Raw genomic sequence first — 22,851 nt, 5'->3', positions numbered from 1 at the left:
TTTAGAAAAGTGATACGTTAAGACATACATTTTAAAATGCATGAAAGGGAACACCTTTTAAAAACACAGGCACTGTGCAAACGTCTCACGCAGTCTGTCCCTCAGGATAGAACGGAAGGCTCCAAATGGAAGTAGTTCAGAGAGTTTCAGTTTCGTTTTTAATGTATTCCATGCCAGAGGGGCAGCAATGCAACTTTAAAACCCTCCATCAACGTTTTATATACACACTGCAAATCTGTATATACTATAGTAACAGACACATTCATAACAATATGTAATATGTTCAATATTTACGGTATTTTGGTCATTTTAAGCATTGCCAGAACTTATTTACTCGGTGCATTATTTCCGTTCCCATAACAACATAGTTGTTAACAGACTTCTGGCAACACATGGGTGTTCTACTTCGGCAACAAACGTGTGTGTATTCTAATCATGGCAGACTTGGCAATAGTAAATTTTGGACAATGAGGATTCAAAACCTTATTTTTTTTTAAGCTGAATATACTGAAGATGAACTGCTGCTTGTAAAAGCGAGCACAAAGGAAAAGTGAAACGTTGGAGCAAACAGAAGCGTGAATTGACGCTGCAAACACGGAACTTGGAGCCAAGCTATGCCAACAGAAATGGCCAAAAATTAACTGGAAAAAACGTCCCGGGCCAGCTTGACCACACAGGCAAATTGAGTGAGTCACTTGATCACGATACATGGAGAACGTCATGCTTGTTATTACAAATACATACACTGTCGAGCTACCTGTGTACAATCAAAATATGACATCTGGGCTAATACTTTACAGATACTCTAATATGATTGTTAATGTTTTTCAGTCACTACAGATTGTTGTTGTATCACACTGTGTTGTGCGTTACAAACTCAAAAGCCATTCAGCTGTTGACGCAGAAGCTAACTTACGGCTAATGTCATAGCACGCTAATATACAGGTTACGGAACGTAAATTAAGTATTGTTGGCGTTACACCGAAGTTATTTAGAGACAAAATAAATTGATCCCATTAGCTGCATTGCTAGCCACCTAGAACGAGCCGAATATTACAAGTTCCAATGCAAAAGAAAAACAAAAAAACTTTTGTCTTCTTGTCTCTTTTAAAGCCCTACTGAAACCCACTACTAGCGACCACGCAGTCTGATAGTTTATATATCAATGATGAAATCTTAACATTGCAACACATGCCAGCTTACTAAAGTGCAATTTTAAATTTCGCGCGAAATATCCTGCTGAAAACGTCTCGGTATGATAACGCCTGCGCGTGACGTCACGGATTGTAGAGGACATTTTGGGACAGCATGGTGGCCAGCTATTAAGTCGTCTGTTTTCATCGCAAAATTCCACAGTATTCTGGACATCTGTGTTGGTGAATCTTTTGCAATTTGTTCAATGAGCAATGGAGACAGCAAAGAAGAAAGCTGTATGTGGGAAGCGGTGTATTGCGGGCGGCTGCAGCAACACAAACATAGCCGGTGTTTCATTGTTTACATTCCCAAAAGATGACAGTCAAGCTTTACCATTGGCCTGTGGAGAACTGGGACAACAGAGACTCTTACCAGGAGGACTTTGAGTTGGATGCGCAGACGCGGTACCGTGAGTACGCATGCAGCTGCGGCTTCCAAACATTTGATCGATTGCCCGTACGTGCGTGCCGCTATGTGCATGTCACGTACGTAACTTTGGGGAGGTGAACGGTACTTTGGGCTGTGGGATTGAGTGTGTTGTGCAGGTGTTTGAGTTGTATTGGCGGGTTATATGGACGGGAGGGTCGAGGGGTTTGTTATGCGGGATTAATTTCTGGCATATTAAATATAAGCCTGGTTGTGTTGTGGCTAATAGAGTATATATATGTCTTGTGTTTATTTACTGTTTTAGTCATTCCCAGCTGAATATCAGGTCCCACCCGCCTCTCACAGCATCTTCCCTATCTGAATCGCTCCCACTGCCCTCTAGTTCTTCACTCTCACTTTCCTCATCCACAAATCTTTCATCCTCGCTCAAATTAATGGGGAAATCGTCGCTTTCTCGGTCCGAATCGCTCTCGCTGCTGGTGGCCATGATTGTAAACAATGTGCAGATGTGAGAAGCTCCACAACCTGTGACCTCACGAGCATATCGTCTGCTACTTCCGGTACAGGCAAGACTTTTTTATCAGCGACCAAAAGTTGCGAACTTTATCGTTGATGTTCTTTGCTAAATCTTTTCAGCAAAAATATGGCAATATCGCGAAATGATCAAGTATGACACATAGAATGGACCTGCTATCCCCGTTTAAATAAGAAAATCGCATTTCAGTAGGCCTTTAAAGATTGTGAACAATAGGCAAAATAAAATAAAAAAGTGCAGTTCCCCTTTAAGTTTGTACAACAAATTTTACCTACAATGGTATCATTGTTTATTAAAAAAAAAAAAAAAATAGAGTTTATCAGTACCGATTAGTTTACTTTTGGTACAATAAACGAACAAAACTGAGAAACTCAAACTGCTTCAATTCATTTTCAAAATGAAACTTTAAAAAAAAAAAATGTGTGGGAAACTTGTACACCGCTGTACCAAACCAAATGTTCCAGACTGAAAAATCCATGTTACATCCCTCGTCAGAACAAGAAGGATCTAAGAGTTTCATGTAGACGATTTGGAGTCGTTCTTGTTAAAACAAACAGCTTACCAAAGTACTATTGAGCCCAAATAAGCAAATAATGACTGTAAATAAAATTGCACATCAGGAAATTTGGTACAATGTGATTTAGCACAGTGACTTTAAAATAGGTAAATACTTTCCAGCCCCCAAGTGCTTAAAGGAGACCTCCTCCCCGTCTGCTTCAGGCTGTTCGACTGAGTCTTTGTGTTATTCATTCTCGTCTGATGCCCTCCCATCTGCTCTGATATCTATAAAATAAATACTTCCATGTTTGTCTTTTCTTTACGGTATACGACATGGGACTGTTTTGTCAAGATGGACCAGTGCAAAATTGGATTAGCCGCTAAACTCTGACCAAAAAATTAGGGTACCACAACGACTTAGTTTGAGGAAACACAAGAAAAAGTACGTATTATTTTCACCTAATCTCGACATGTGCACAATAACCCTCGTGTGTGACATGCTGTGACATAAATATTGGTAAAAGCTGTTTTTTTTATGCAGTTCTGAATTGATCGGAGTGTGCAGGTGCATTTAATCCATCCATCCATTTTCTACCGCTTATTCCCTTTGGGGTCGCGGGGGGCGCTGGAGCCTATCTCAGCTACAATCGGGCGGAAGGCGGGGTACACCCTGGACAAGTCGCCACCTCATCGCAGGGCCAACACAGATAGACAGACAACATTCACACTCACATCCACACACTAGGGCCAATTTAGTGTTGCCAATCAACTTATCCCCAGGTGCATGTCTTTGGAAGTGGGAGGAAGCCGGAGTACCCGGAGGGAACCCACGCAGTCACGGGGAGGACATGTAAACTCCACACAGAAAGATCCCGAGCCCGGGATTGAACCCAAGACTACTCAGGACCTTCGTATTGTGAGGCAGATGCACTAACCCCTCTGCCACCGTGAAGCCCAGGTGCATTTAATGTGACTGGTAAATGTATATAATGTTGGGAAAAAAAAAATAGTGACAATGCTTTTAAGAAATGCATTTTAACAGTGTACTTTTTCGAAAGATATATTCAGACACTTCTAGATAACGTTGTAATCTAAAAGGAACTCCTCTACAAATGTACATCTTGCAACATATGCAAAAAGTAGGTTATAAAAGTGATTCACGTAAAATGTACACCAAAGCATATTCAATACGCATTATCTAGAGCCGTGTTTCTTAACCATAAGTTGTTGGGCCACAAGCGCCCCCTAGAGAGCCGCCAAAAAATATCTGTTTATCTATGGTCCATATGGGCCTGCAGCAATACTCAGTTGCAATACGCTTTTCCATCACTTGTGGCAGTAATGACAATCTCAAACAAAGTCTGGATCGAGAGAGAAGTTTCTTAAGCGCAAAAATTGTAACTAAAGGGGTGAAGTTGTATTTCATTTGCACTTTAATTTTGTTGACAGTTGAGTCAATAAATATTCATTATTAAGGGACAAGCGGTAGAAAATGGATGGATGGATATTAATTCATCATTATTGAATTATTCATTCAATTCAGAACAACATACCGTATTTTTCGGAGTATAAGTCGCACCTGCCGAAAATGCATAATAAAGAAGGAAAAAAACATATATAAATCGCACTGGAGCCCGGCCAAACTATGAACAAAACGGCGACTTATAGTCCGAAAAATACGGTACTGGTATATAAATATGTTTTTAAATACGTCAGTTATTCATGAGTCCCTTCTTATGCATTACATTTGATTCGCACTTATTTTTCTAATCAGCCTGACCTAAGCCTAAGGTTTATGTGTTAAATAATAATAATGTTTATTAACACATGGTTTCATATCATTTGACAAGGTTATAAACTCTTAAGTAAGTTAGATATAGTTATTGAACATGCTAAAGATTAAGATTACTAATTCAGTGTTAATATTTGAGTGGGCCCCAGCCATATCTGTAGTGGAAAAGTTGGGCCCTGGGGTCAAAAAGGTTAATAACCCCTGATCTAGACCACAAGGAAGTGTTTTAAATGTACAAAACCAGTGAAGTTGGCACGTTGTGTAAATCGTAAATAAAAACAGAACACAATGATTTGCAAATCCTTTTCCACCTATAATCTATTGAATAGAGTGCAAAAACTGGAAAACATTGTTATTTTTTGCAAATTATAGCTCATTTGGAAATTGATACCTGCGACAAGTTTCAAAAAAGCTGGCACAAGTGGCAAAAAAGACTGAGAAAGTTGGGGAATGCTCATCAAACACTGATTTGGAACATCAGAACAGCAAGTGAGCAGGCTAATTGGGAACAGGTGGGTGCCATGATTGGGTATAAAAGCAGCTTCCATGAAATGCTCAGTCATTCACAAACAAGGATGGGGCGAGCGTCACCACTTTGTGAACAAATGCCTGAGCAAATTGTCGAACGGTTTAAGAAAAACATTTCTCAACGAGCTATTGCAAGGAATTTAGGGATTTCACCATCTACGGTCTGTAATATCATCAAAAGGTTCAGAGAATCTGGAGAAATCACTTCAAGGCCGAAAACCAACATTGAATGCCCGTGACCTTTGACCTTCGATCCCTCAAAAAGCAACATCAGTGTGTAAAGGACATCACCACATGGGCTCAGGAACTCTTCAGAAAACTACTGTCGGTAACTACAGTTGGTCGCTACATCTTTAAGTTCAAGGCAAAACTCTACTATGCAAAGTGAAAGCCATTTATCAACAACACCCAGAAATGCCGACGGCTTCGCTGGGCCTGAGCTTATCTAAGATGGACTGATGCAAAGTGGAAAAGTGTTCTGTGGTCTGACGAGTCCACATTTCAAATAGTTTTTGGAAACTGTGGACGTCGTCTCCTCCGGAACAAAGAGGAAAAGAACCATCCGGATTGTTATAGGCGCAAAGTTCAAAAGCCAGCATCTGTGATGGTATGGGGGTGTATTAGTGCCCAAGGCATGGGTAACTTACACATCTGTGAAGGCACCATTAATGCTGAAAGGTACATACAGGTTTTGGAGCAACATATGTTGCCATCCAAGCAATATTACCATGGACGCCCCTGCTTATTTCATCAAGACAATGCCAAGCCACGTGTTACAACAGCATGGCTTCATAGTAAAAGAGTGTGAGTACTAAACTGGCCTGCCTGTAGTCCATACATGTCCCCCATTGAAAATGTGTGGCACATTATGAAGCCTAAAATACCAAAACGGAGACCCCCGGACTGTTGAACAACTTAAGCTGTACATCAAGCAAGAATGGGAAATAATTCCACCGGAAAAGCTTCAAAAATTGGTCTCCTCAGTTCCCAAACGTTTACTGAGTGTTGTTAAAAGGAAAGGCCATGTAACACAGTGGTAAAAATGCCCTTGTGCCAACTTTTTTGCAATGTGTTGCTGCCATTAAATTCTAAGTTAATGATTATTTACAACAAAAAAATTGTGTTTTTCTTGAAGAGTACTGTCTACTAATTGTAGCCATAGGTTCTTTGTAACTCCTTTTGGACTCACACCAAACAGTGTCACGTAGTTGTCGATGAGGTCGTGGACCACACGAATTTCCTGTGGCGTTTGTCCCTCAGTCTGGAAGAAGCAGGAGGAGAAGACCGAGGCCAGTTTTTCGCTGGGCATGTGGTTGATGTCAGAACACTGCTGAATTCTAAAAGACAAAAAAATTACCTCAAAATGTGTCTAAAACTGCCAAAAAAAAAAAAAAAAAAACATTAAAAATGTTTTAAATGACCTGTAGAGGTGTTGCAGTACAGCATCAAGCGTGGCCCTGTTGGTTTTGGGCAAACTCTCAATAAAAGTGGAGTACTTTTTCACTCTCAAGGTCTCGTCCTTCTCGTCTAACACAATGACAAGCAAAATGACTTCCGATGTTTCTTTTTCGGGAACATCAAGGTGCACGCACCCAAAGCAGACACCCAGTAGGGATAGAGCTCCTTGGTCAGCAGGGCGTCCTCTGCCTGCAACAGGAACCTCTTCAGAGTGCCCGTAACATCCTCCAGGTGGTGCTCCTTCTCCCTCAGTTTGACATTACGGGCGTCACGGGTGAAGTCCTCCAAAAGTTCGGACATTCCCACTGGATCGCCCGGCCGCTGGTAGACGCCCTCTTGGCATAAGCCTTAGAAAATGTGGTGATTCCGTTTTTAGAACATGAGGCATGCAGCAAGGGTGTAGGCCAGGGGTGTCAAACTCATTTTAGATGGGGGGGCCACGTGGAGAAAAATCTACTACCAAGTGGGCCGGAATGGTAAAATCAAGGCACGATAACTTAAAAATAAAGACAACTTCAGATTATTTTCTTTGTTTAAAAATAGAACAAGCACATTCTGAAATTGTACAAATCATAATAATGTTTTTGTTTTTTTTTACACTTACATGTTGCGGTTAATAGTAATCTATCTTTATTTGTCATAATTTATATTTTCTGAATTAATCATGTGATAATGTTCATCAGTCAACTCATTGGTGTTGTCAATCCATCAAGATAAAAAAATATATATCAAAATCAAATTACAGTATGTTATTTATGTAGTTTGATCATTTTCCTCGACTGGTGCACTAACATCGTGTGGTTTGTTTTGTACATACAGTCGCGATCAAAAGTTTACATACACTTGTAAAGAACATAATGTCATGGCTGTCTTGAGTTTCAAATTATTTCTACAACTCTTATTTTTTTGTGATAGAGTGATTGGAGCACATAATATAATCATTAACTTTAGAATTTGATGCCAGCAACACGTGACAAAGAAGTTGGGAAAGGTGGCAATAAATACTGATAAAGTTGAGGAATGCTCATCAAACACTTATTTGGAACATCCCACAGGTGAACAGGCAAATTGGGAACAGGTGGGTGCCATGATTGGGTATAAAAGTAGATTCCATGAAATGCTCAGTCATTCACAAACAAGGATGGGGCGAGGGTCACCACTTTGTCAACAAATGCGTGAGCAAATTGTTGAACAGTTTAAGAAAAACCTTTCTCAACCAGCTATTGCAAGGAATTTAGGGATTTCACCATCTACGGTCCGTAATATCATCAAAGGGTTCAGAGAATCTGGAGAAATCACTGCACGTAAGCAGCTAAGCCCGTGACCTTCGATCCATCAGGCTGTACTGCATCAACAAGCGACATCAGTGTGTAAAGGATATCACCACATGGGCTCAGGAACACTTCAGAAACCCACTGTCAGTAACTACAGTTGGTCGCTACATCTGTAAGTGCAAGTTAAAACTCTACTATGCAAGGCGAAAACCGTTTATCAACAACACCCAGAAACGCTGTCGGCTTCGCTGGGCCTGAGCTCATCTAAGATGGACTGATACAAAGTGGAAAAGTGTTCTGTGGTCTGACGAGTCCACATTTCAAATAGTTTTTGGAAACTGTGGACGTCGTGTCCTCCGGACCAAAGAGGAAAAGAACCATCCGGATTGTTATAGGCGCAAAATTGAAAAGACAGCATCTGTGATGGTATGGGGGTGTATTAGTGCCCAAGACATGGGTAACTTACACATCTGTGAAGGCGCCATTAATGCTGAAAGGTACATACAGGTTTTGGAGCAACATATGTTGCCATCCACGCAATGTTACCATGGACGCCCCTGCTTATTTCAGCAAGACAATGCGAAGCCGCGTGTTACATCAACGTGGCTTTATAGTAAAAGAGTGCGGGGTACTAGACTGGCCTGCCTGTAATCCAGACCTGTCTCCCATTGAAAATGTGTGGCGCATTATGAAGCCTAAAATACCACAACGGAGACCCCCGGACTGTTGAACAAATTAAGCTGTACATCAAGCAAGAATGGGAAAGAATTCCACCTGAGAAGCTTAAAAAATGTGTCTCCTCAGTTCTCAAACGTTTACTGAGTGTTGTTAAAAGGAAAGGCCATGTAACACAGTGGTGAACATGCCCTTTCCCAACTACTTTGGCACGTGTTGCAACCATGAAATTCTAAGTTAATTATTATTTGCAAAAAAAAGTTTATGAGTTTGAACATCAAATATCTTGTTTTTGTAGTGCATTCAATTGAATATGGCCTGACTTAGTCATTCCTTCACCACTTTTGACGTGTGTTTGGGGTCATTGGACGGAAGAATTTGGAGGTAATCCTCCTTTTTCATTTAGAACAGCTGTTTCTTTCATTAAAAAATTTCAGGTTAATTTGTATACTTCGCCAACTCATCCCGCGGGCCTGATCCGGCCCTCGGGCCGTACGATTGACACCCCTGCTGTAGGCCAAAGCTATTCACAATGCTCTGAAATGTTTTGGTAAAAAATGTATAACAATAAAAAAAAATCAAACAGGCTAAGAAGGATGTGATAGTGATAGTAATATTGTAACTTTGCACAATGTCCCACTTGTGTTTACTGCAGCAAATGTGAGCATGAAAAAGCAATTTGTGTTCTTATATCAAACTAATAAACTCCGATTTTTAGTCTCACATGAATGTTGTCCTCGTGGTGCATGACTCACCTCTGCTGGAGGGCAGCTCATAACAGCACAGCTAACTTTCTTTCTTCAAAATGTACTCACCATACTGAGTGACAAACGCAACGCAGCTCTCCACTATAATAGGAACGCCGTGCTTGGTGAGCTGCTGGTCGCCGAGGGCCTTGCCGTTAGTGCCGGCAGCCTGCGTAATGGCCGAGTACCACAGTGTGAAGTCCATGCTGTTGAAGCCATGGATGTAAATGGTTCTGTTTCACAGGGGTTGGGGGGGGGGAAGTACAGAATTGCAGCTAAAGTTTAGAGTGTTTGCCGAAGCATTGCTGAGTCATCGAATAAAAAGCAAACGCGATTAAAAGAAAGCAGCAGAGCACACATGCATCTATAAACAACTAACAGATCCCTACGAGGCGAGTATCAAAAAACACACAAACAAACCGCAATTAGCGCAGCCAGTCCTCCTTGAAAAACACTATGTTCAACCGTGAGTCCTACAGCGAACCTTAATTACGCTGGACTGTTCCGGTGGTGCATTCGGACGGCGTCGGGACAAACGAGACATCAGGCGGGATCAAAGTGAACATCTCTGCATAATGCATGTCCGTGGCTCTGGTGCCAATATGTCGGCCAATTAGCTCACCTTTGTTGTGACACTGACATACCTTCTGCTCTCCACCATCAGCAGGACTTGGATCTTCTCCTCGCCCTCCGTGTGGGTGGTGACAGCTGCAAGGGAGGAGGGGAACATGTTTGCTCCAGAACTTCCATAACAATTTTTTTTTTTTTTTTTTTTAAAGGACATATGCACTAGCATCTACTTATTAGTATAATATCTGTGCTCTGATTTCAGAATTTAAACAAGAATACAACAGAATATAACTATCATTTTGACCATTGAACCAGTTTTCTCAAATAGAATACATAAAATGTGACGTGTCATAGAAATATCTGCAGGACTACAATCCTAAATGTTCGATATACTGTGGTAGTCATTAGGGATGTCCGATAATGGCTTTTTTGCCGATATCCGATATTCCGATATTGTCCTACTCTTAATTACCGATACCGATATATACAGTCGTGGAATTAACACATTATTATGCCTAATTTGGACAACCAAGTATGGTGAAGATAAGGTCCTTTTTAAAAAATATATATAAAATAAAATAAGATAAATAAATTAAAAACATTTTCTTGACTAAAAAAGAAAGTAAAACAATATAAAAACAGTTACATAGAAACTATTAATTAATGAAAATGAGAAAAATTAACTGTTAAAGGTTAGTACTATTAGTGGACCAGCAGCACGCACAATCATGTGTTTTTGATTGATTGAGACTTTTATTAGTAGGTTTCACAGTGAAGTACATATTCCGTACAATTGACCACTAAATGGTAACACCCGAATACGTTTTTCAACTTGTTTAAGTCGGGGTCCACTTAAATTGATTCATGATACAGATATATACTATCAGATATATACTATCATCATAATACAGTCATCACACAAGATAATCATCAGGGTGTATACATTGAATTATTTATTTACAATTTGGGGTGTGGGGGGTAGGCTTGGTTGTTATCATCAGTCATCAACAATTGAGAACAGAGAAATGGATATTGAAACAGTGTAGGTCTGACTTGGTAGGATATGTACAGCAAGTAGTGGGATAGAGAGAGAGAGATCAGAAGGCATAAGAAAAGTATCTACATTTGATTGTTTACATTTGATTATTAACAATCCGGGGAGGGTGTTAGTTTAGGGTTGAAGTTGCCTGGAGGTGTACTTTTATTGCGGTTTTGAAGGAGGATAGAGATGCCCTTTCTTTTATACCTGTTGGGAGCGCATTCCACATTGATGTGGCATAGAAAGAGAATGAGTTAAGACCTTTGTTAGATCGGAATCTGGGTTTAACGTGGTTAGTGGAGCTCCCCCTGGTGTTGTTGTTATGGCGGGCATTTACGTTAAGGAAGTAGTTTGACATGTACTTCGGTATCAGGGAGGTGTAGCGGATTTTATAGACTAGGCTCAGTGCAAGTTGTTTTACTCTGTCCTCCACCCTGAGCCAGCCCACTTTGGAGAAGTGGGTAGGAGTGAGGTGGGATCTGGGGTGGAGGTCTAGAAGTAATCTGACTAGCTTGTTCTGGGATGTTTGGAGTTTAGATTTGAGGGTTTTGGTGTGCTTACGGACTGTATCCCTTGCAGACTGTATTGATATATATTGGTATATAATGTAGGAACCAGAATATTAATAACAGAAATAAACAACCCTTTTGTACGAATGAGTGTAAATGAGGTGCACTAATTGTAAGTGTATCTTGTGTTTTTTATGTTGATTTAATTAAAAAAAAATGTTTAAAAACCGATACCAATAATTTAAAAAAACGATACCGATAATTTCCGATATTACATTTTAAAGCATTTATCGGCCGATATTATCGGACATCTCTAGTAGTCATTGATATACGGCACGCCAATGTTTTGCTACAACCAAACACATTGTTATTGTATATTTTTCTTATATTAAATTTTTCTTATAATTTGGTATATTTTTACAAATTTTGAATATGTCAGATCCCATAATGGTGTATTAGAAGAGCAGGGTTTACCAAACATGTAACTGATCATGGCCCACCGCCACAGCAAAATAAAAACCGCCACACCTTAAAAATAAGGGGTGTAAACCAATTTAAGTAATATATTGTATGAATGCTTATACATAGCCTATTATTTACGCACTATTGACTATTGATGCACCGAAAACTGGGCCACCGGAAAAAATTTAGCCGAAAGACTTTGATCACGGAAAAGCAGCAACGCAAAGGAAGTGTGACGTTAGTAGACAGGAAGTAGAGAAAGCTCTTGCTGTTTGTCGCGGAAGAAAATAGTCTCCAAACACGAGTACAGTCTCCAATAACGCCGGAAGCAGATGCTGGATTTGTTGCCAGTCGTTTTTAATAAAGAAAAAGTCACTGAAAGGGTTGGAAAAGTCTCTAGAAATTTGAAAAATTGTCAAAGTGCAGCCTATGTTGCATTGTGCAATGAGCAGCAAACATTTGAAAAATTAGAGCAAAACAACATACGAAAATATATATGTTAATAGGAATTACTAACAACACAGGTTTTAGTCTTTTTAAAGAAATTATATGCATCATTGCAAATGTTCAAAATCTAGCCTTGATACTAGAATCTAGACAGTTTAAAAATGCTTTTAAACATAAATCCATACTGTAGCTTTAATGCTAATGAGCTGTGTTCGTCCACTCCAGATTGTGTGGTTTCAAGAAACACCGTTGTGCACTTTATCAACATTTTACATATCACTATAATAGAGATGTCCGATAATATCGGCCTGCCGATATTATCGGCCGATAAATGCGTTACAATGTAATATCGGAAATTATCGGTATAGTTTTTTTTATTATCGGTATGGTTTTTTTATTATTTTTTTTTATTTTTTATTAAATCAACATAAACAACACAAGATACACTTACAATTAGTGCACCAACCCAAAAAAGCTCCCTCCCCCATTTACACTCATTCACACAAAAGGGTTGTTTCTTTCTGTTATTAATATTCTGGTTCCTACATTATATATCAATATATATCAATACAGTCTGCAAGGGATACAGTCCGTAAGCACACATGATTGTGCGTGCCGCTGGTCCACTAATAGTACTAACCTTTAACAGTTAATTTTACTCATTTATGCAGAACAAAACTAAAACTGAACTGGCTACAAAGTAAACAAAAACAGAATGCAAAGACTTACAGTGGAGCAAAGACGGCGTCCACAATGTACATCCGAACATGACATGACAATCAACAATGTCCCCACAAAGAAGGATAAAAACAACTGAAATATTCTTGATTGCTAAAACAAAGTAGATGCGGGAAATATCGCTCGAAGGAAGAAATGAAACTGCTACAGAAAAATACCAAAAAAAGAGAAAAAGCCAACAAAATAGGAGTGCAAGACAAGAACTAAAACACTACACACAGGAAGACAGCAACAAAGTCCAAATAAGTCAGGGTGTGATGTGACAGGTGGTGACAGTACACCTACTTTGAGACAAGAGCTATAGTGATGCATGCTTGGTTATGGTTTAAAGTCATATCCAACAATCGCGACAACGACTTTTTACTGTCAACTGAGTTTTGTTGCACCTGGGTGAAGTCTTGTCTGGGTTTCGTCTGGTTTCATGTTGTCTTGTCATTTCCTGTTTTATTTTGAAAGGTTAACTCTCCCTCTCGTTTCAGGTCAATTGACCTCCCTCCCGTTTCACTGGTCTGATGTCTCTCCTGATTGCGCCCACCTGTGTCACCCTCCCTCATGTGTATAAATGTCTCGTCCTCCTCTTGTCTTGTGCCAGAGTATATCGTCTCGTCACGTACCTCCAGCCTTCGTCCACAGTCTCGAACCAAGTTGCTAAGTATTGCCTCGCCTTATTTATTGATTTCTTTGTTTCCTCTGAGAAAGAGTGATTTTCGTTTGCTAAAGTTTTTGGTCAAGTTTTTTGTGTGTTATTTCATAGTGCCTTGCCTTCCTTTTTCCCTCCTCTTGGAGCGCTTTAGTTTGTAGTTATCTCAGCTCTTTATAGCGTACTTTCTGTTTATAGTTTCTTGTCTCCTCTGCATGATTTATTTACCTTTTTGTAGCTAATCATAGATTGTTGTTTTTTTTTTTTGTAATTAGATTTGTGTGTAATTTTGCTATTGCCTTTTTCCTCCCTATGGAGTGATTTTCCGTTTATGGCCTTATGCCTATATGTCTTTTGTTGCTCTATTGCAGGGGTCGGCAACCCAAAATGTTGAAAGAGCCATATTGGACCAAAAATACAAAAAAAAATCTGTCTGGAGCCGCAAAAAATTAAAAGCCATATTACATACAGATAGTGTGTCATGAGATATAAATTGAATTAAGAGGACTTAAAGGAAACTAAATGACCTCAAATATAGCTACAAATGAGGCATAATGATGCAATATGTACATATAGCTAGCCTAAATAGCATGTTAGCATCGATTAGCTTGCAGTCATGCAGTGACCAAATATGCCCGATTAGCACTCCACACAAGTCAATAACATCAACAAAACTCACCTTTGTGCATTCACGCACAACCTTAAAAGTTTGGTGGACAAAATGAGACAGAAAAAGAAGTGGCATAAAACACGTCCTAGAAAGTCGGAGAAAAGTTATACATGTAAACAAACTAGGGTGAGTTCAAGGACCGCCAAAATTAGTAGGACAAAACGGCGCTCGCCAAATACTTGAATCAGTGAAGCATGTTTAATATAAACCATACTTGCCAACCTTGAGACCTCCAATTTCGGGAAGTGGGGGGGTGGGGTGTTGCGGGCGTGGTCGGGGGTGGGGTGGGGTGGGGTGGGGTGGGGTGGGGCGTGGTTGGGGGCGTGGTTAAGAGGGGAGGAGTATATTGACAGCTAGAATTCACCAAGTCAAGTATTTCATACATATATATATATACATATATATATATATATATATATATACATGTAAATGTATATATATATCCTGAAAATATGCAAACAAAACTGTGTTTAGATAATTGATACTTCAAACTTGCATAAATAAATATTAAGGAATATAACATAACTTGGCTTCTGAGAGCTTCAAAATGTAATGAATAAAATGCTAAAGTTGTTGATAAACAAGCAATTATTTTAATAATTAAATATGGTCATTTTTAATGAATTATTATGATAATTTAAAATTAATTATTTCAAATATGTTTATTTTAATGTATAATTCTATGGCTGGATGTAATAAGGAGTCAGAAAAAATACAAATAAAAATACAATTAATTTTGATGTTTTTAGCAAATTATAGTAAACATTTATTTAATTTTTTTTTTTTTATTAATAAATTTATTTATTTTTAGGTAAGATAAACATAATAATACAATTTATCTCTAGTCTGGATGATTTACTTCTTGTCACCCTGTTGTCCTCCCGTCGTGAAAAAAGGCTGTCCTCACTCAGTTCCGCATGGAGCTGGAGGGGGCGTGGCCTCCAGCTCTGCTGAAAATCGGGAGATTTTCGGGAGAATATTTGTCCCGGGAGGTTTTCGGGTGAGGCGCTGAATTTCGGGAGTCTCCCGGAAAATTCGGGAGGGTTGGCAAGTATGATATAAACAGTGTGCTTTATAACAATTAGGGAGGTTTGTGTCATGTTTGTCCTCCTACAGAAACCATATTAAAATAAAATATATATATTTTTCCCCTCATCTTATTCCATTTTTCATAAATTTTTTTAAAAAGCTGCAGAGAGCCACTAAGGCGGCGCTAAAGCCGCGGGTTGCCGACCCCTGCTCTATTGTATCAAAGCTTGATTCTGATGCCGCTTTGTTTTAATCACTCTGTTCAAAGAGATTTCAAAGAAAACTGTTTAAATAAAGCCTGTGTCAATTGTCCCCCTTCTGCACCTGAGTCCTCATTCTCGCCTAGGCATAACAAGTTTAGTTTTTTAATGATTTCTGATGGTGGTGTGCCTCCGCATTTTTTTAACGCAAAAAAATGTGCCTTGGCTCAAAAAAGGTTGAAAAACACCGCGGTATAGTACTGAATATGATTCATTAGTATCGCGGTACTATACTAATACCGATATACCATACAACCCTAAAAGAAACTGTTAAAAGCAGAATAGCAAGTCACACCTGTCGAAATCAAACCCCACTCTGTATTGGTTACTTTTAGTGTTTGTAGATAACAGTATGTGTAAAAATGTCAAAGTCATCAGAGGGTTAGCTGAGTTAATCACCGACTCTGAAAGCGGATTAGCCCTTTCAGTGCTGCAGGGGTTGGACAGATCTAATTTGTGGCCTATTAAAAGCTCCACTTAAGCTGTTTAGCAGGGGACTGTTTGCTTGTGGCAATTTGGGGACAACAGTCTGATGATGTCAATCCCTTGGAGACATTGTGGTGAAGACACTGCACTATACAGCCCATGAAAGCGTTGAAGGCTGAGCGATTTCAAAACAACGCTTACTGAGCTCCTGCAGCTGTTTAAGATGAAGAACTTCCTCGTCGTCCCCGGAGCCGAAGTGCAGGACGGAGCCGGCCAGGACGAACCAGCCCGTCCTCCAGTGGTAAAGATCGTGGCCCTCCTTGTAGAAGAGTCGGCCCACCAGCTCGCTGTCCTTCTGCACTAGACCTTCCGCTCTGAACGGCACCAAGCACTGAAGATCAAACGCAAAACGAGAAACGCCACCTCATTACTTTCTGCTGGTACCTTGGCACTTGTGCTGTGATTCCCAACCACTGTGCCGCCAGGCGTCGACTCATTTCACTCAATTGTTAGGTTTGACAAATAACGTGTCTATTGTGACGAGCAGATGGTTCAAAATGAACCTGGTTATTCACCTGTTGCATTCCAAACACTGAATCCTGGCACATTTGGTGTGCTGTGAGATTTTTTTTATGTAAAATACGTACATTTGCTCAATAAAGGTAGGGAACCACTGCGGTCAAACATTGTTTTTTATGACAGTTAAAGTACCAATGATAGTCACACACACACTTTAAACCCCGGCCGAGTCATACCAAAGACTATAAAATGGGACCCGTTACCTCGCTGCTTGGCACTCAGCATCAAGGGTTGGAATTGCGGGTTGAATCTCCAAAAATGATTCCTGGGCGCTGCTGCTCACTGCTCCCCTCACCTCTCAGGGGGTGATCAAGGGTGATGGGTCAAATGCAGAGAATAATTTCGCCACACCTAGTGTGCAATCATTGGTACTTTAACTAGGTGTGGTGAAATTACCCTCTGCATTTGACCCATCCCCTTGTTCCACCCCCTGGGAGGTGAGGGGAGCAGCAGCGGAGGCCACCCTCGGGAATCATTTTGGTGATTTAACCCCCAATTCCAACCCTTGATGCTGAGTGCCAAGCAGGGAGGTAATGGGTCCCATTTTTATAGTCTTTGGTATGACTCGGCCGGGGTTTGAACTCACAACCACTGAGCAGGTTTAACAGAGCGAGTACTTTTTCGTTTTCAATGACATCCTGGTTAAAGATCCTCTACGTGATTATTTTTGCAAAGTAAAACAAAAAGAAAGATAAGTTTGCTGGAAACATCACCTTGGTCAGCACCTGGATCCAGTCGCATCGCGTCTCCTGCGTCTCGGCACCGATGACCAGCACCCGTACGGACTGCAGGTACAGCTCCGCGGTGAACACGGCCCTGCAGAAAATACACAACTCTATAAAGAATGCACTATGTTAAGGTAACGTGCGGAGTTCCCCAGAGTTCGGTTCTTGGTCCTGCACTTTTTAGAATTTACATGCTGCCGCTCGGCGACATCATACGCAAATACGGTGTTAGCTTTCACTGTTATGCTGATGACACCCAACTCTACATGCCCCTAAAGCTGACCAACACGCCGGATTGTAGTCAGCTGGAGGCGTGTCTGAATGAAATTAAACAATGGATGTCCGCTAACTTCTTGCAACTCAACGTCAAGAAAACGGAAATGCTGATTATCGGTCCTGCTAGACACCGACATTTATTTAATAATACCACCTTAACATTTGACAACCAAACAATTATACAAGGCGACTCTGTTAAAAAATCTGGGTATTATCTTCAACCCAACTCTCTCGTTTGAGTCACACATTAAGAGTGTTACTAAAACGGCCTTCTTTCATCTCCGTAATATCGCTAGAATTCGTTCTATTTTATCCACTAGCGACGCTAAGATCATTATTCATGCGTTCGTTACGTCTCGTCTCGATTACTGTAACGTATTATTTTTGGGTCTCCCTGTGTCAAGCATTAAAAGATTACAGTTGGTACAAAATGCGGCTGCTAGACTTTTGACAAAAACAAGAAAGTTTGATCATATTACGTCTATACTGTATATACCTATATACCTACATATATACCTATACTGGCTCACCTGCACTGGCTTCCTGTGCACTTAAAGGCCTACTGAAACCCACTACTACCGACCACGCAGTCTGATAGTTTCTATATCAATGATGAAATCTTAACATTGCAACACATGCCAATACGGCCGGGTTAGCTTACTAAAGTGCAATTTTAAATTCCGCGCGAAATATCCTGCTGAAAACGTCTCGGTATAATGACGTCAGCGCGTGACGTCGCGGATTGTAGAGGACATTTTGGGACAGCATGGTGGCCAGCTATTAAGTCGTCTGTTTTCATCGCAAAATTCCACAGTATTCTGGACATCTGTGTTGGTGAATCTTTTGCAATTTGTTCAATGAACAATGGAGACAACAAAGAAGAAAGCTGTAGGTGGGAAGCGGTGTATTGCGGCCGACTTCAGCAACACAAACACGGCAGGTGTTTCATTGTTTACATTCCCAAAAGATGACAGTCAAGCTTTACCATTGGCCTGTGTAGGACTGGGACAACAGAGACTCTTACCAGGAGGACTTTGAGTTGGATACGCAGACACGGTACCGTGAGTTCGCTTCCAAACATTTGATCGCTTGCCCGTACGTGCGTGACACTATGTGCATGTCACGTACGTAAATTTGGGGACTTTGGGGAAATATATGTGCTGTATGAACTTTGGGGAAGTGAACGGTACTTTGGGCTGTGGGATTGAGTGTGTTGTGCAGGTGTTTGAGTTGTATTGGCGGGTTATATGGACGGGATGGGGGAGGTGTTTGTTATGCGGGATTAATTTGTGGCATATTAAATATAAGCCTGGTTGTGTTGTGGCTAATAGAGTATATATATGTCTTATGTTTATTTACTCTTTTAGTCATTCCCAGCTGAATATCAGGTCCCACCCGCCTCTCACAGCATCTTCCCTATCTGAATCGCTCCCACTGCCCTCTAGTCCTTCACTCTCACTTTCCTCATCCACAAATCTTTCATCCTTGCTCAAATTAATGGAGAAATTGTCGCTTTCTCGGTCCGAATCGCTCTCGCTGCTGGTGGCCATGATCGTAAACAATGTGCAGATGTGAGGAGCTCCAGAACCTGTGACGTCGCGCTACTCGTCTGCTACTTCCGGTACAGGCAAGGCTTTTTTATCAGCGACCAAAAGTTGCAAACTTTATCGTCGATGTTCTCTACTAAATCCTTTCAGCAAAAATATGGCAATATCGCGAAATGATCAAGTATGACACATAGAATGGACCTGCTATCCCCGTTTGAATAAGAAAATCGCATTTCAGTAGGCCTTTAAGATATGACTTTAAGGTTTTACTACTTACGTATAAAATACTACACGGTCTAGCTCCAGCCTATCTTGCCGATTGTATTGTACCATATGTCCCGGCAAGAAATCTGCGTTCAAAGAACTCCGGCTTATTAGTGATTCCCAGAGCCCAAAAAAAGTCTGCGGGTTATAGAGCGTTTTCTATTCAGGCTCCAGTACTATGGAATGCCCTCCCGGTAACAGTTAGAGATGCTACCTCAGTAGAAGCATTTAAGTCCCATCTTAAAACTCATTTGTATACTCTAGCCTTTAAATAGACCCCCCTTTTTTAGACCAGTTGATCTGCCGTTTCTTTTCTTTTCTCCTCTGCTCCCCCCTCTCCCTTGTGGAGGGGGAGACACACAGGTCCGGTGGCCATGGATGAAGTGCTGGCTGTCCAGAGTCGGGACCCGGGGTGGACCGCTCGCCTGTGCATCGGTTGGGAACATCTCTGCGCTGCTGACCCGTCTCCGCTCGGGATGGTTTCCTACTGGCCCCACTATGGACTGGACTCTTACTATTATGTTGGATCCACTATGGACTGGACTCTCACAATATTATGTCAGACCCACTCGACATCCATTGCATTCGGTCTCCCCTAGAGGGGGGGGGGTTACCCACATATGCGGTCCTCTCCAAGGTTTCTCATAGTCATTCACATCGACGTCCCACTGGGGTGAGTTTTTCCTTGCCCTGATGTGGGCTCTGTACCGAGGATGTCGTTGTGGCTTGTGCAGCCCTTTGAGACACTTGTGATTTAGGGCTATATAAACATTGATTGATTGATGCAGGAAGCACATAAATGCGTATTTCACCTCAAACATCACGGCTATTTTACCTTCAGGAGGTAAAGGAAATCCGCAGCTCCGTTGCAGCTATACCCACACATCATATGTACAGTATTTTCCGGACCATAGGGCGCACCAGATTATAAGGTGCACTGCCGATGAATGGTCTATTTTATAGGCCGCATTAGAGGAGTCATTTTATTTGATTTTTATTATTAGGCATTTGTTCACAAAGTGGTGACCCTCACCCCATCCTTGTTTGTGAATGACTGAGCATTTCATGGAAGCTGCTTTTTATACCCAATCATGGCACCCACCTGTTCCCAATTAGCCTGTTCACCTGAAACATGTTGCAGGCATCAAATTCCAAATGAGCTAATATTTGCAAAAAATAACAAAAGTTTTCCCGTTCAAACGTTAAGTATCTTGTCTCTGCAGTCTATTCAATTGAATATAGGTTGAAAAGGATTTGCAAATCATTGTATTCTGTTTTTATTTACAATTTACCCAACGTGCCAACTTCACTGGTTTTGGGTTGCGTAAATAAACTTTGATTGAACACTTTATCAATTTCATTGTAAATATTAAAACACAATTCATTTGCACTGTATAAAAGCTACATGTATGAAGTTTGCATGAAAATCAGTTTACCATGTAGAAATTTGTGACGATTTAAATGTGCTGAGGTGTCGACAAATTCTATATATATTCGGTATATACATATATATACGATGTCTATGGCTTTACCAGCTAACTTCCATTCATCAAAATTGTATCCATTTCTTAAGTCAGAGGAAACAGAAATGGGCTTTTTACAATGTTGGAAAAAGAAAAATAGTGATAAATGATTTAGATTCAACCCTGATTGATTATTTATTCATTAGGGTTCATGTGTCCTTTGATTTTGTCCACATGATTCACGCAAAAGCAGCGCAATCCCACACAAAAAAAAAAAGGTCTGTTGGTCCTCGTTTAGCGTCCCGTGCGATGGTGCAAAGGTCAGACTCTCTCTATCGTAAAGTGGCGAGTTGCGGAGGTGTGTGCAGTCGCTCTCTCCTTACATGTGTCAGGGGAACAGGCGAGATACGGGTGTTTGCCTGCCCTGCCGTAACCTCCCCGACGCCTCTTCAGCAGGTGGGCTTGTTAAAGAGGGTGGGTGGGGGGGGAAGGTTGGGGCTGTGTCTCAAAGGAGGAGCTGGTGGTCAAACGCTGCCATGAGGAATGGATGGAACAAAAGCTGCACACGACATGTTTGAATGGCAATTGCAGTGCAAGATTGATCATCCATGTACAAACCCCGTTTCCATATGAGTTGGGAAATTGTGTTAGATGTAAATATAAACAAAATACAATGATTTGCAAATCATTTTCAACCCATATTCAGTTGAATATCCTACAAAGACAACATATTTGATGTTCAAACTAAAAAACTTTTTTTTTTTTGCAAATAATCATTAACTTTAGAATTTGATGGCAGCAACACATGACAAAGAAGTTGGGAAAGGTGGCAATAAATACTGATAAAGTTGAGGAATGCTCATCAAACACTTATTTGGAACATCCCACAGGTGAACAGGCAAATTGGGAACAGGTGGGTGCCATGATTGGGTAAAAAAGTAGATTCCATGAAATGCTCAGTCATTCACAAACAAGGATGGGGCGAGGGTCACCACTTTGTCAACAAATGCGTGAGCAAATTGTTGAACAGTTTAAGAAAAACCTTTCTCAACCAGCTATTGCAAGGAATTTAGGAATTTCACCATCTACCGTAATATCATCAAAGGGTTCAGAGAATCTGGAGAAATCACTGCACATAAGCACCTAAGCCCGTGACCTTCGATTCCTCAGGCTGTACTGCATCAACAAGCGACATCAGTGTGGAAAGGATATCACCACATGGGCTCAGGAACACTTCAGAAACCCACTGTCAGTAACTACAGTTGGTTGCTACATCTGTAAGTGCAAGTTAAAACTCTCCTATGCAAGGCGAAAACCGTTTATCAACAACACCCAGAAACGCCGTCGGCTTCGCTGGGCCTGCGCTCATCTAAGATGGACTGATACAAAGTGGAAAAGTGTTCTGTGGTCTGACGAGTCCACATTTCAAATTGTTTTTGGAAACTGTGGACGTCGTGTCCTGCGGACTAAAGAGGAAAAGAACCATCCGGATTGTTATAGGCGCAAAGTTGAAAAGCCAGCAAGTGTGATGGTATGGGGGTGTTTTAGTGCCCAAGACATGGGTAACTTACACATCTGTGAAGGCGCCATTAATGCTGAAAGGTACATACAGGTTTTGGAGCAACATATGTTGCCATCCAAGCAATGTTACCATGGACGCCCCTGCTTATTTCAGCAAGACAATGCCAAGCCATGTGTTACATCAACGTGGCTTCATAGTAAAAGAGTGCGGGTACTAGACTGGCCTGCCTGTAGTCCAGACCTGTCTCCCATTGAAAATGTGTGGCGCATTATGAAGCCTAAAATACCACAACGGAGACCCCTGGACTGTTGAACAACTTAAGCTGTACATCAAGCAAGAATGGGAAAGAATTCCACCTGAGAAGTTTAAAAAATGTGTCTCCTCAGTTCCCAAACGATTACTGAGTGTTGTTAACAGGAAAGGCCATGTAACACAGTGGTGAACATTCCCTTTCCCAACTACTTTGGCACGTGTTGCAGCCATGAAATTCTAAGTTAATTATTATTTGCAAAAAAAAAATAAAGTTTATGAGTTTGAACATCAAATATCTTGTCTTTGTAGTGCATTCAATTGAATATGGGTTGAAAAGTATTTGCAA

General features: G+C 40.8%; 1 protein-coding gene across 2 annotated transcripts in view; it reads right to left on the bottom strand.

The window, feature by feature from the left end:
- arap2 (ArfGAP with RhoGAP domain, ankyrin repeat and PH domain 2) overlaps nucleotides 1-22,851 on the bottom strand; it is a 321,200-nt gene that overhangs the window by 53,828 nt on the left and 244,521 nt on the right. For both annotated transcript variants that reach the window (XM_061961001.1, XM_061961002.1), the window contains exons 17-23: nucleotides 17,170-17,272; nucleotides 16,079-16,268; nucleotides 9,732-9,795; nucleotides 9,157-9,320; nucleotides 6,527-6,739; nucleotides 6,356-6,461; nucleotides 6,124-6,271 (exon numbers count right to left, since the gene is read on the bottom strand). In XM_061961001.1, the coding sequence (XP_061816985.1) occupies nucleotides 6,124-6,271; nucleotides 6,356-6,461; nucleotides 6,527-6,739; nucleotides 9,157-9,320; nucleotides 9,732-9,795; nucleotides 16,079-16,268; nucleotides 17,170-17,272 (988 nt within the window). The remainder of the gene's footprint in view (nucleotides 1-6,123; nucleotides 6,272-6,355; nucleotides 6,462-6,526; nucleotides 6,740-9,156; nucleotides 9,321-9,731; nucleotides 9,796-16,078; nucleotides 16,269-17,169; nucleotides 17,273-22,851) is intronic.

The sequence above is a fragment of the Nerophis lumbriciformis genome, linkage group LG05 (genome assembly GCF_033978685.3).
Source record: "Nerophis lumbriciformis linkage group LG05, RoL_Nlum_v2.1, whole genome shotgun sequence".
NCBI classification, from domain to species: domain Eukaryota; kingdom Metazoa; phylum Chordata; class Actinopteri; order Syngnathiformes; family Syngnathidae; genus Nerophis; species Nerophis lumbriciformis.
This window is presented reverse-complemented; position numbering and strand designations above follow the sequence as displayed.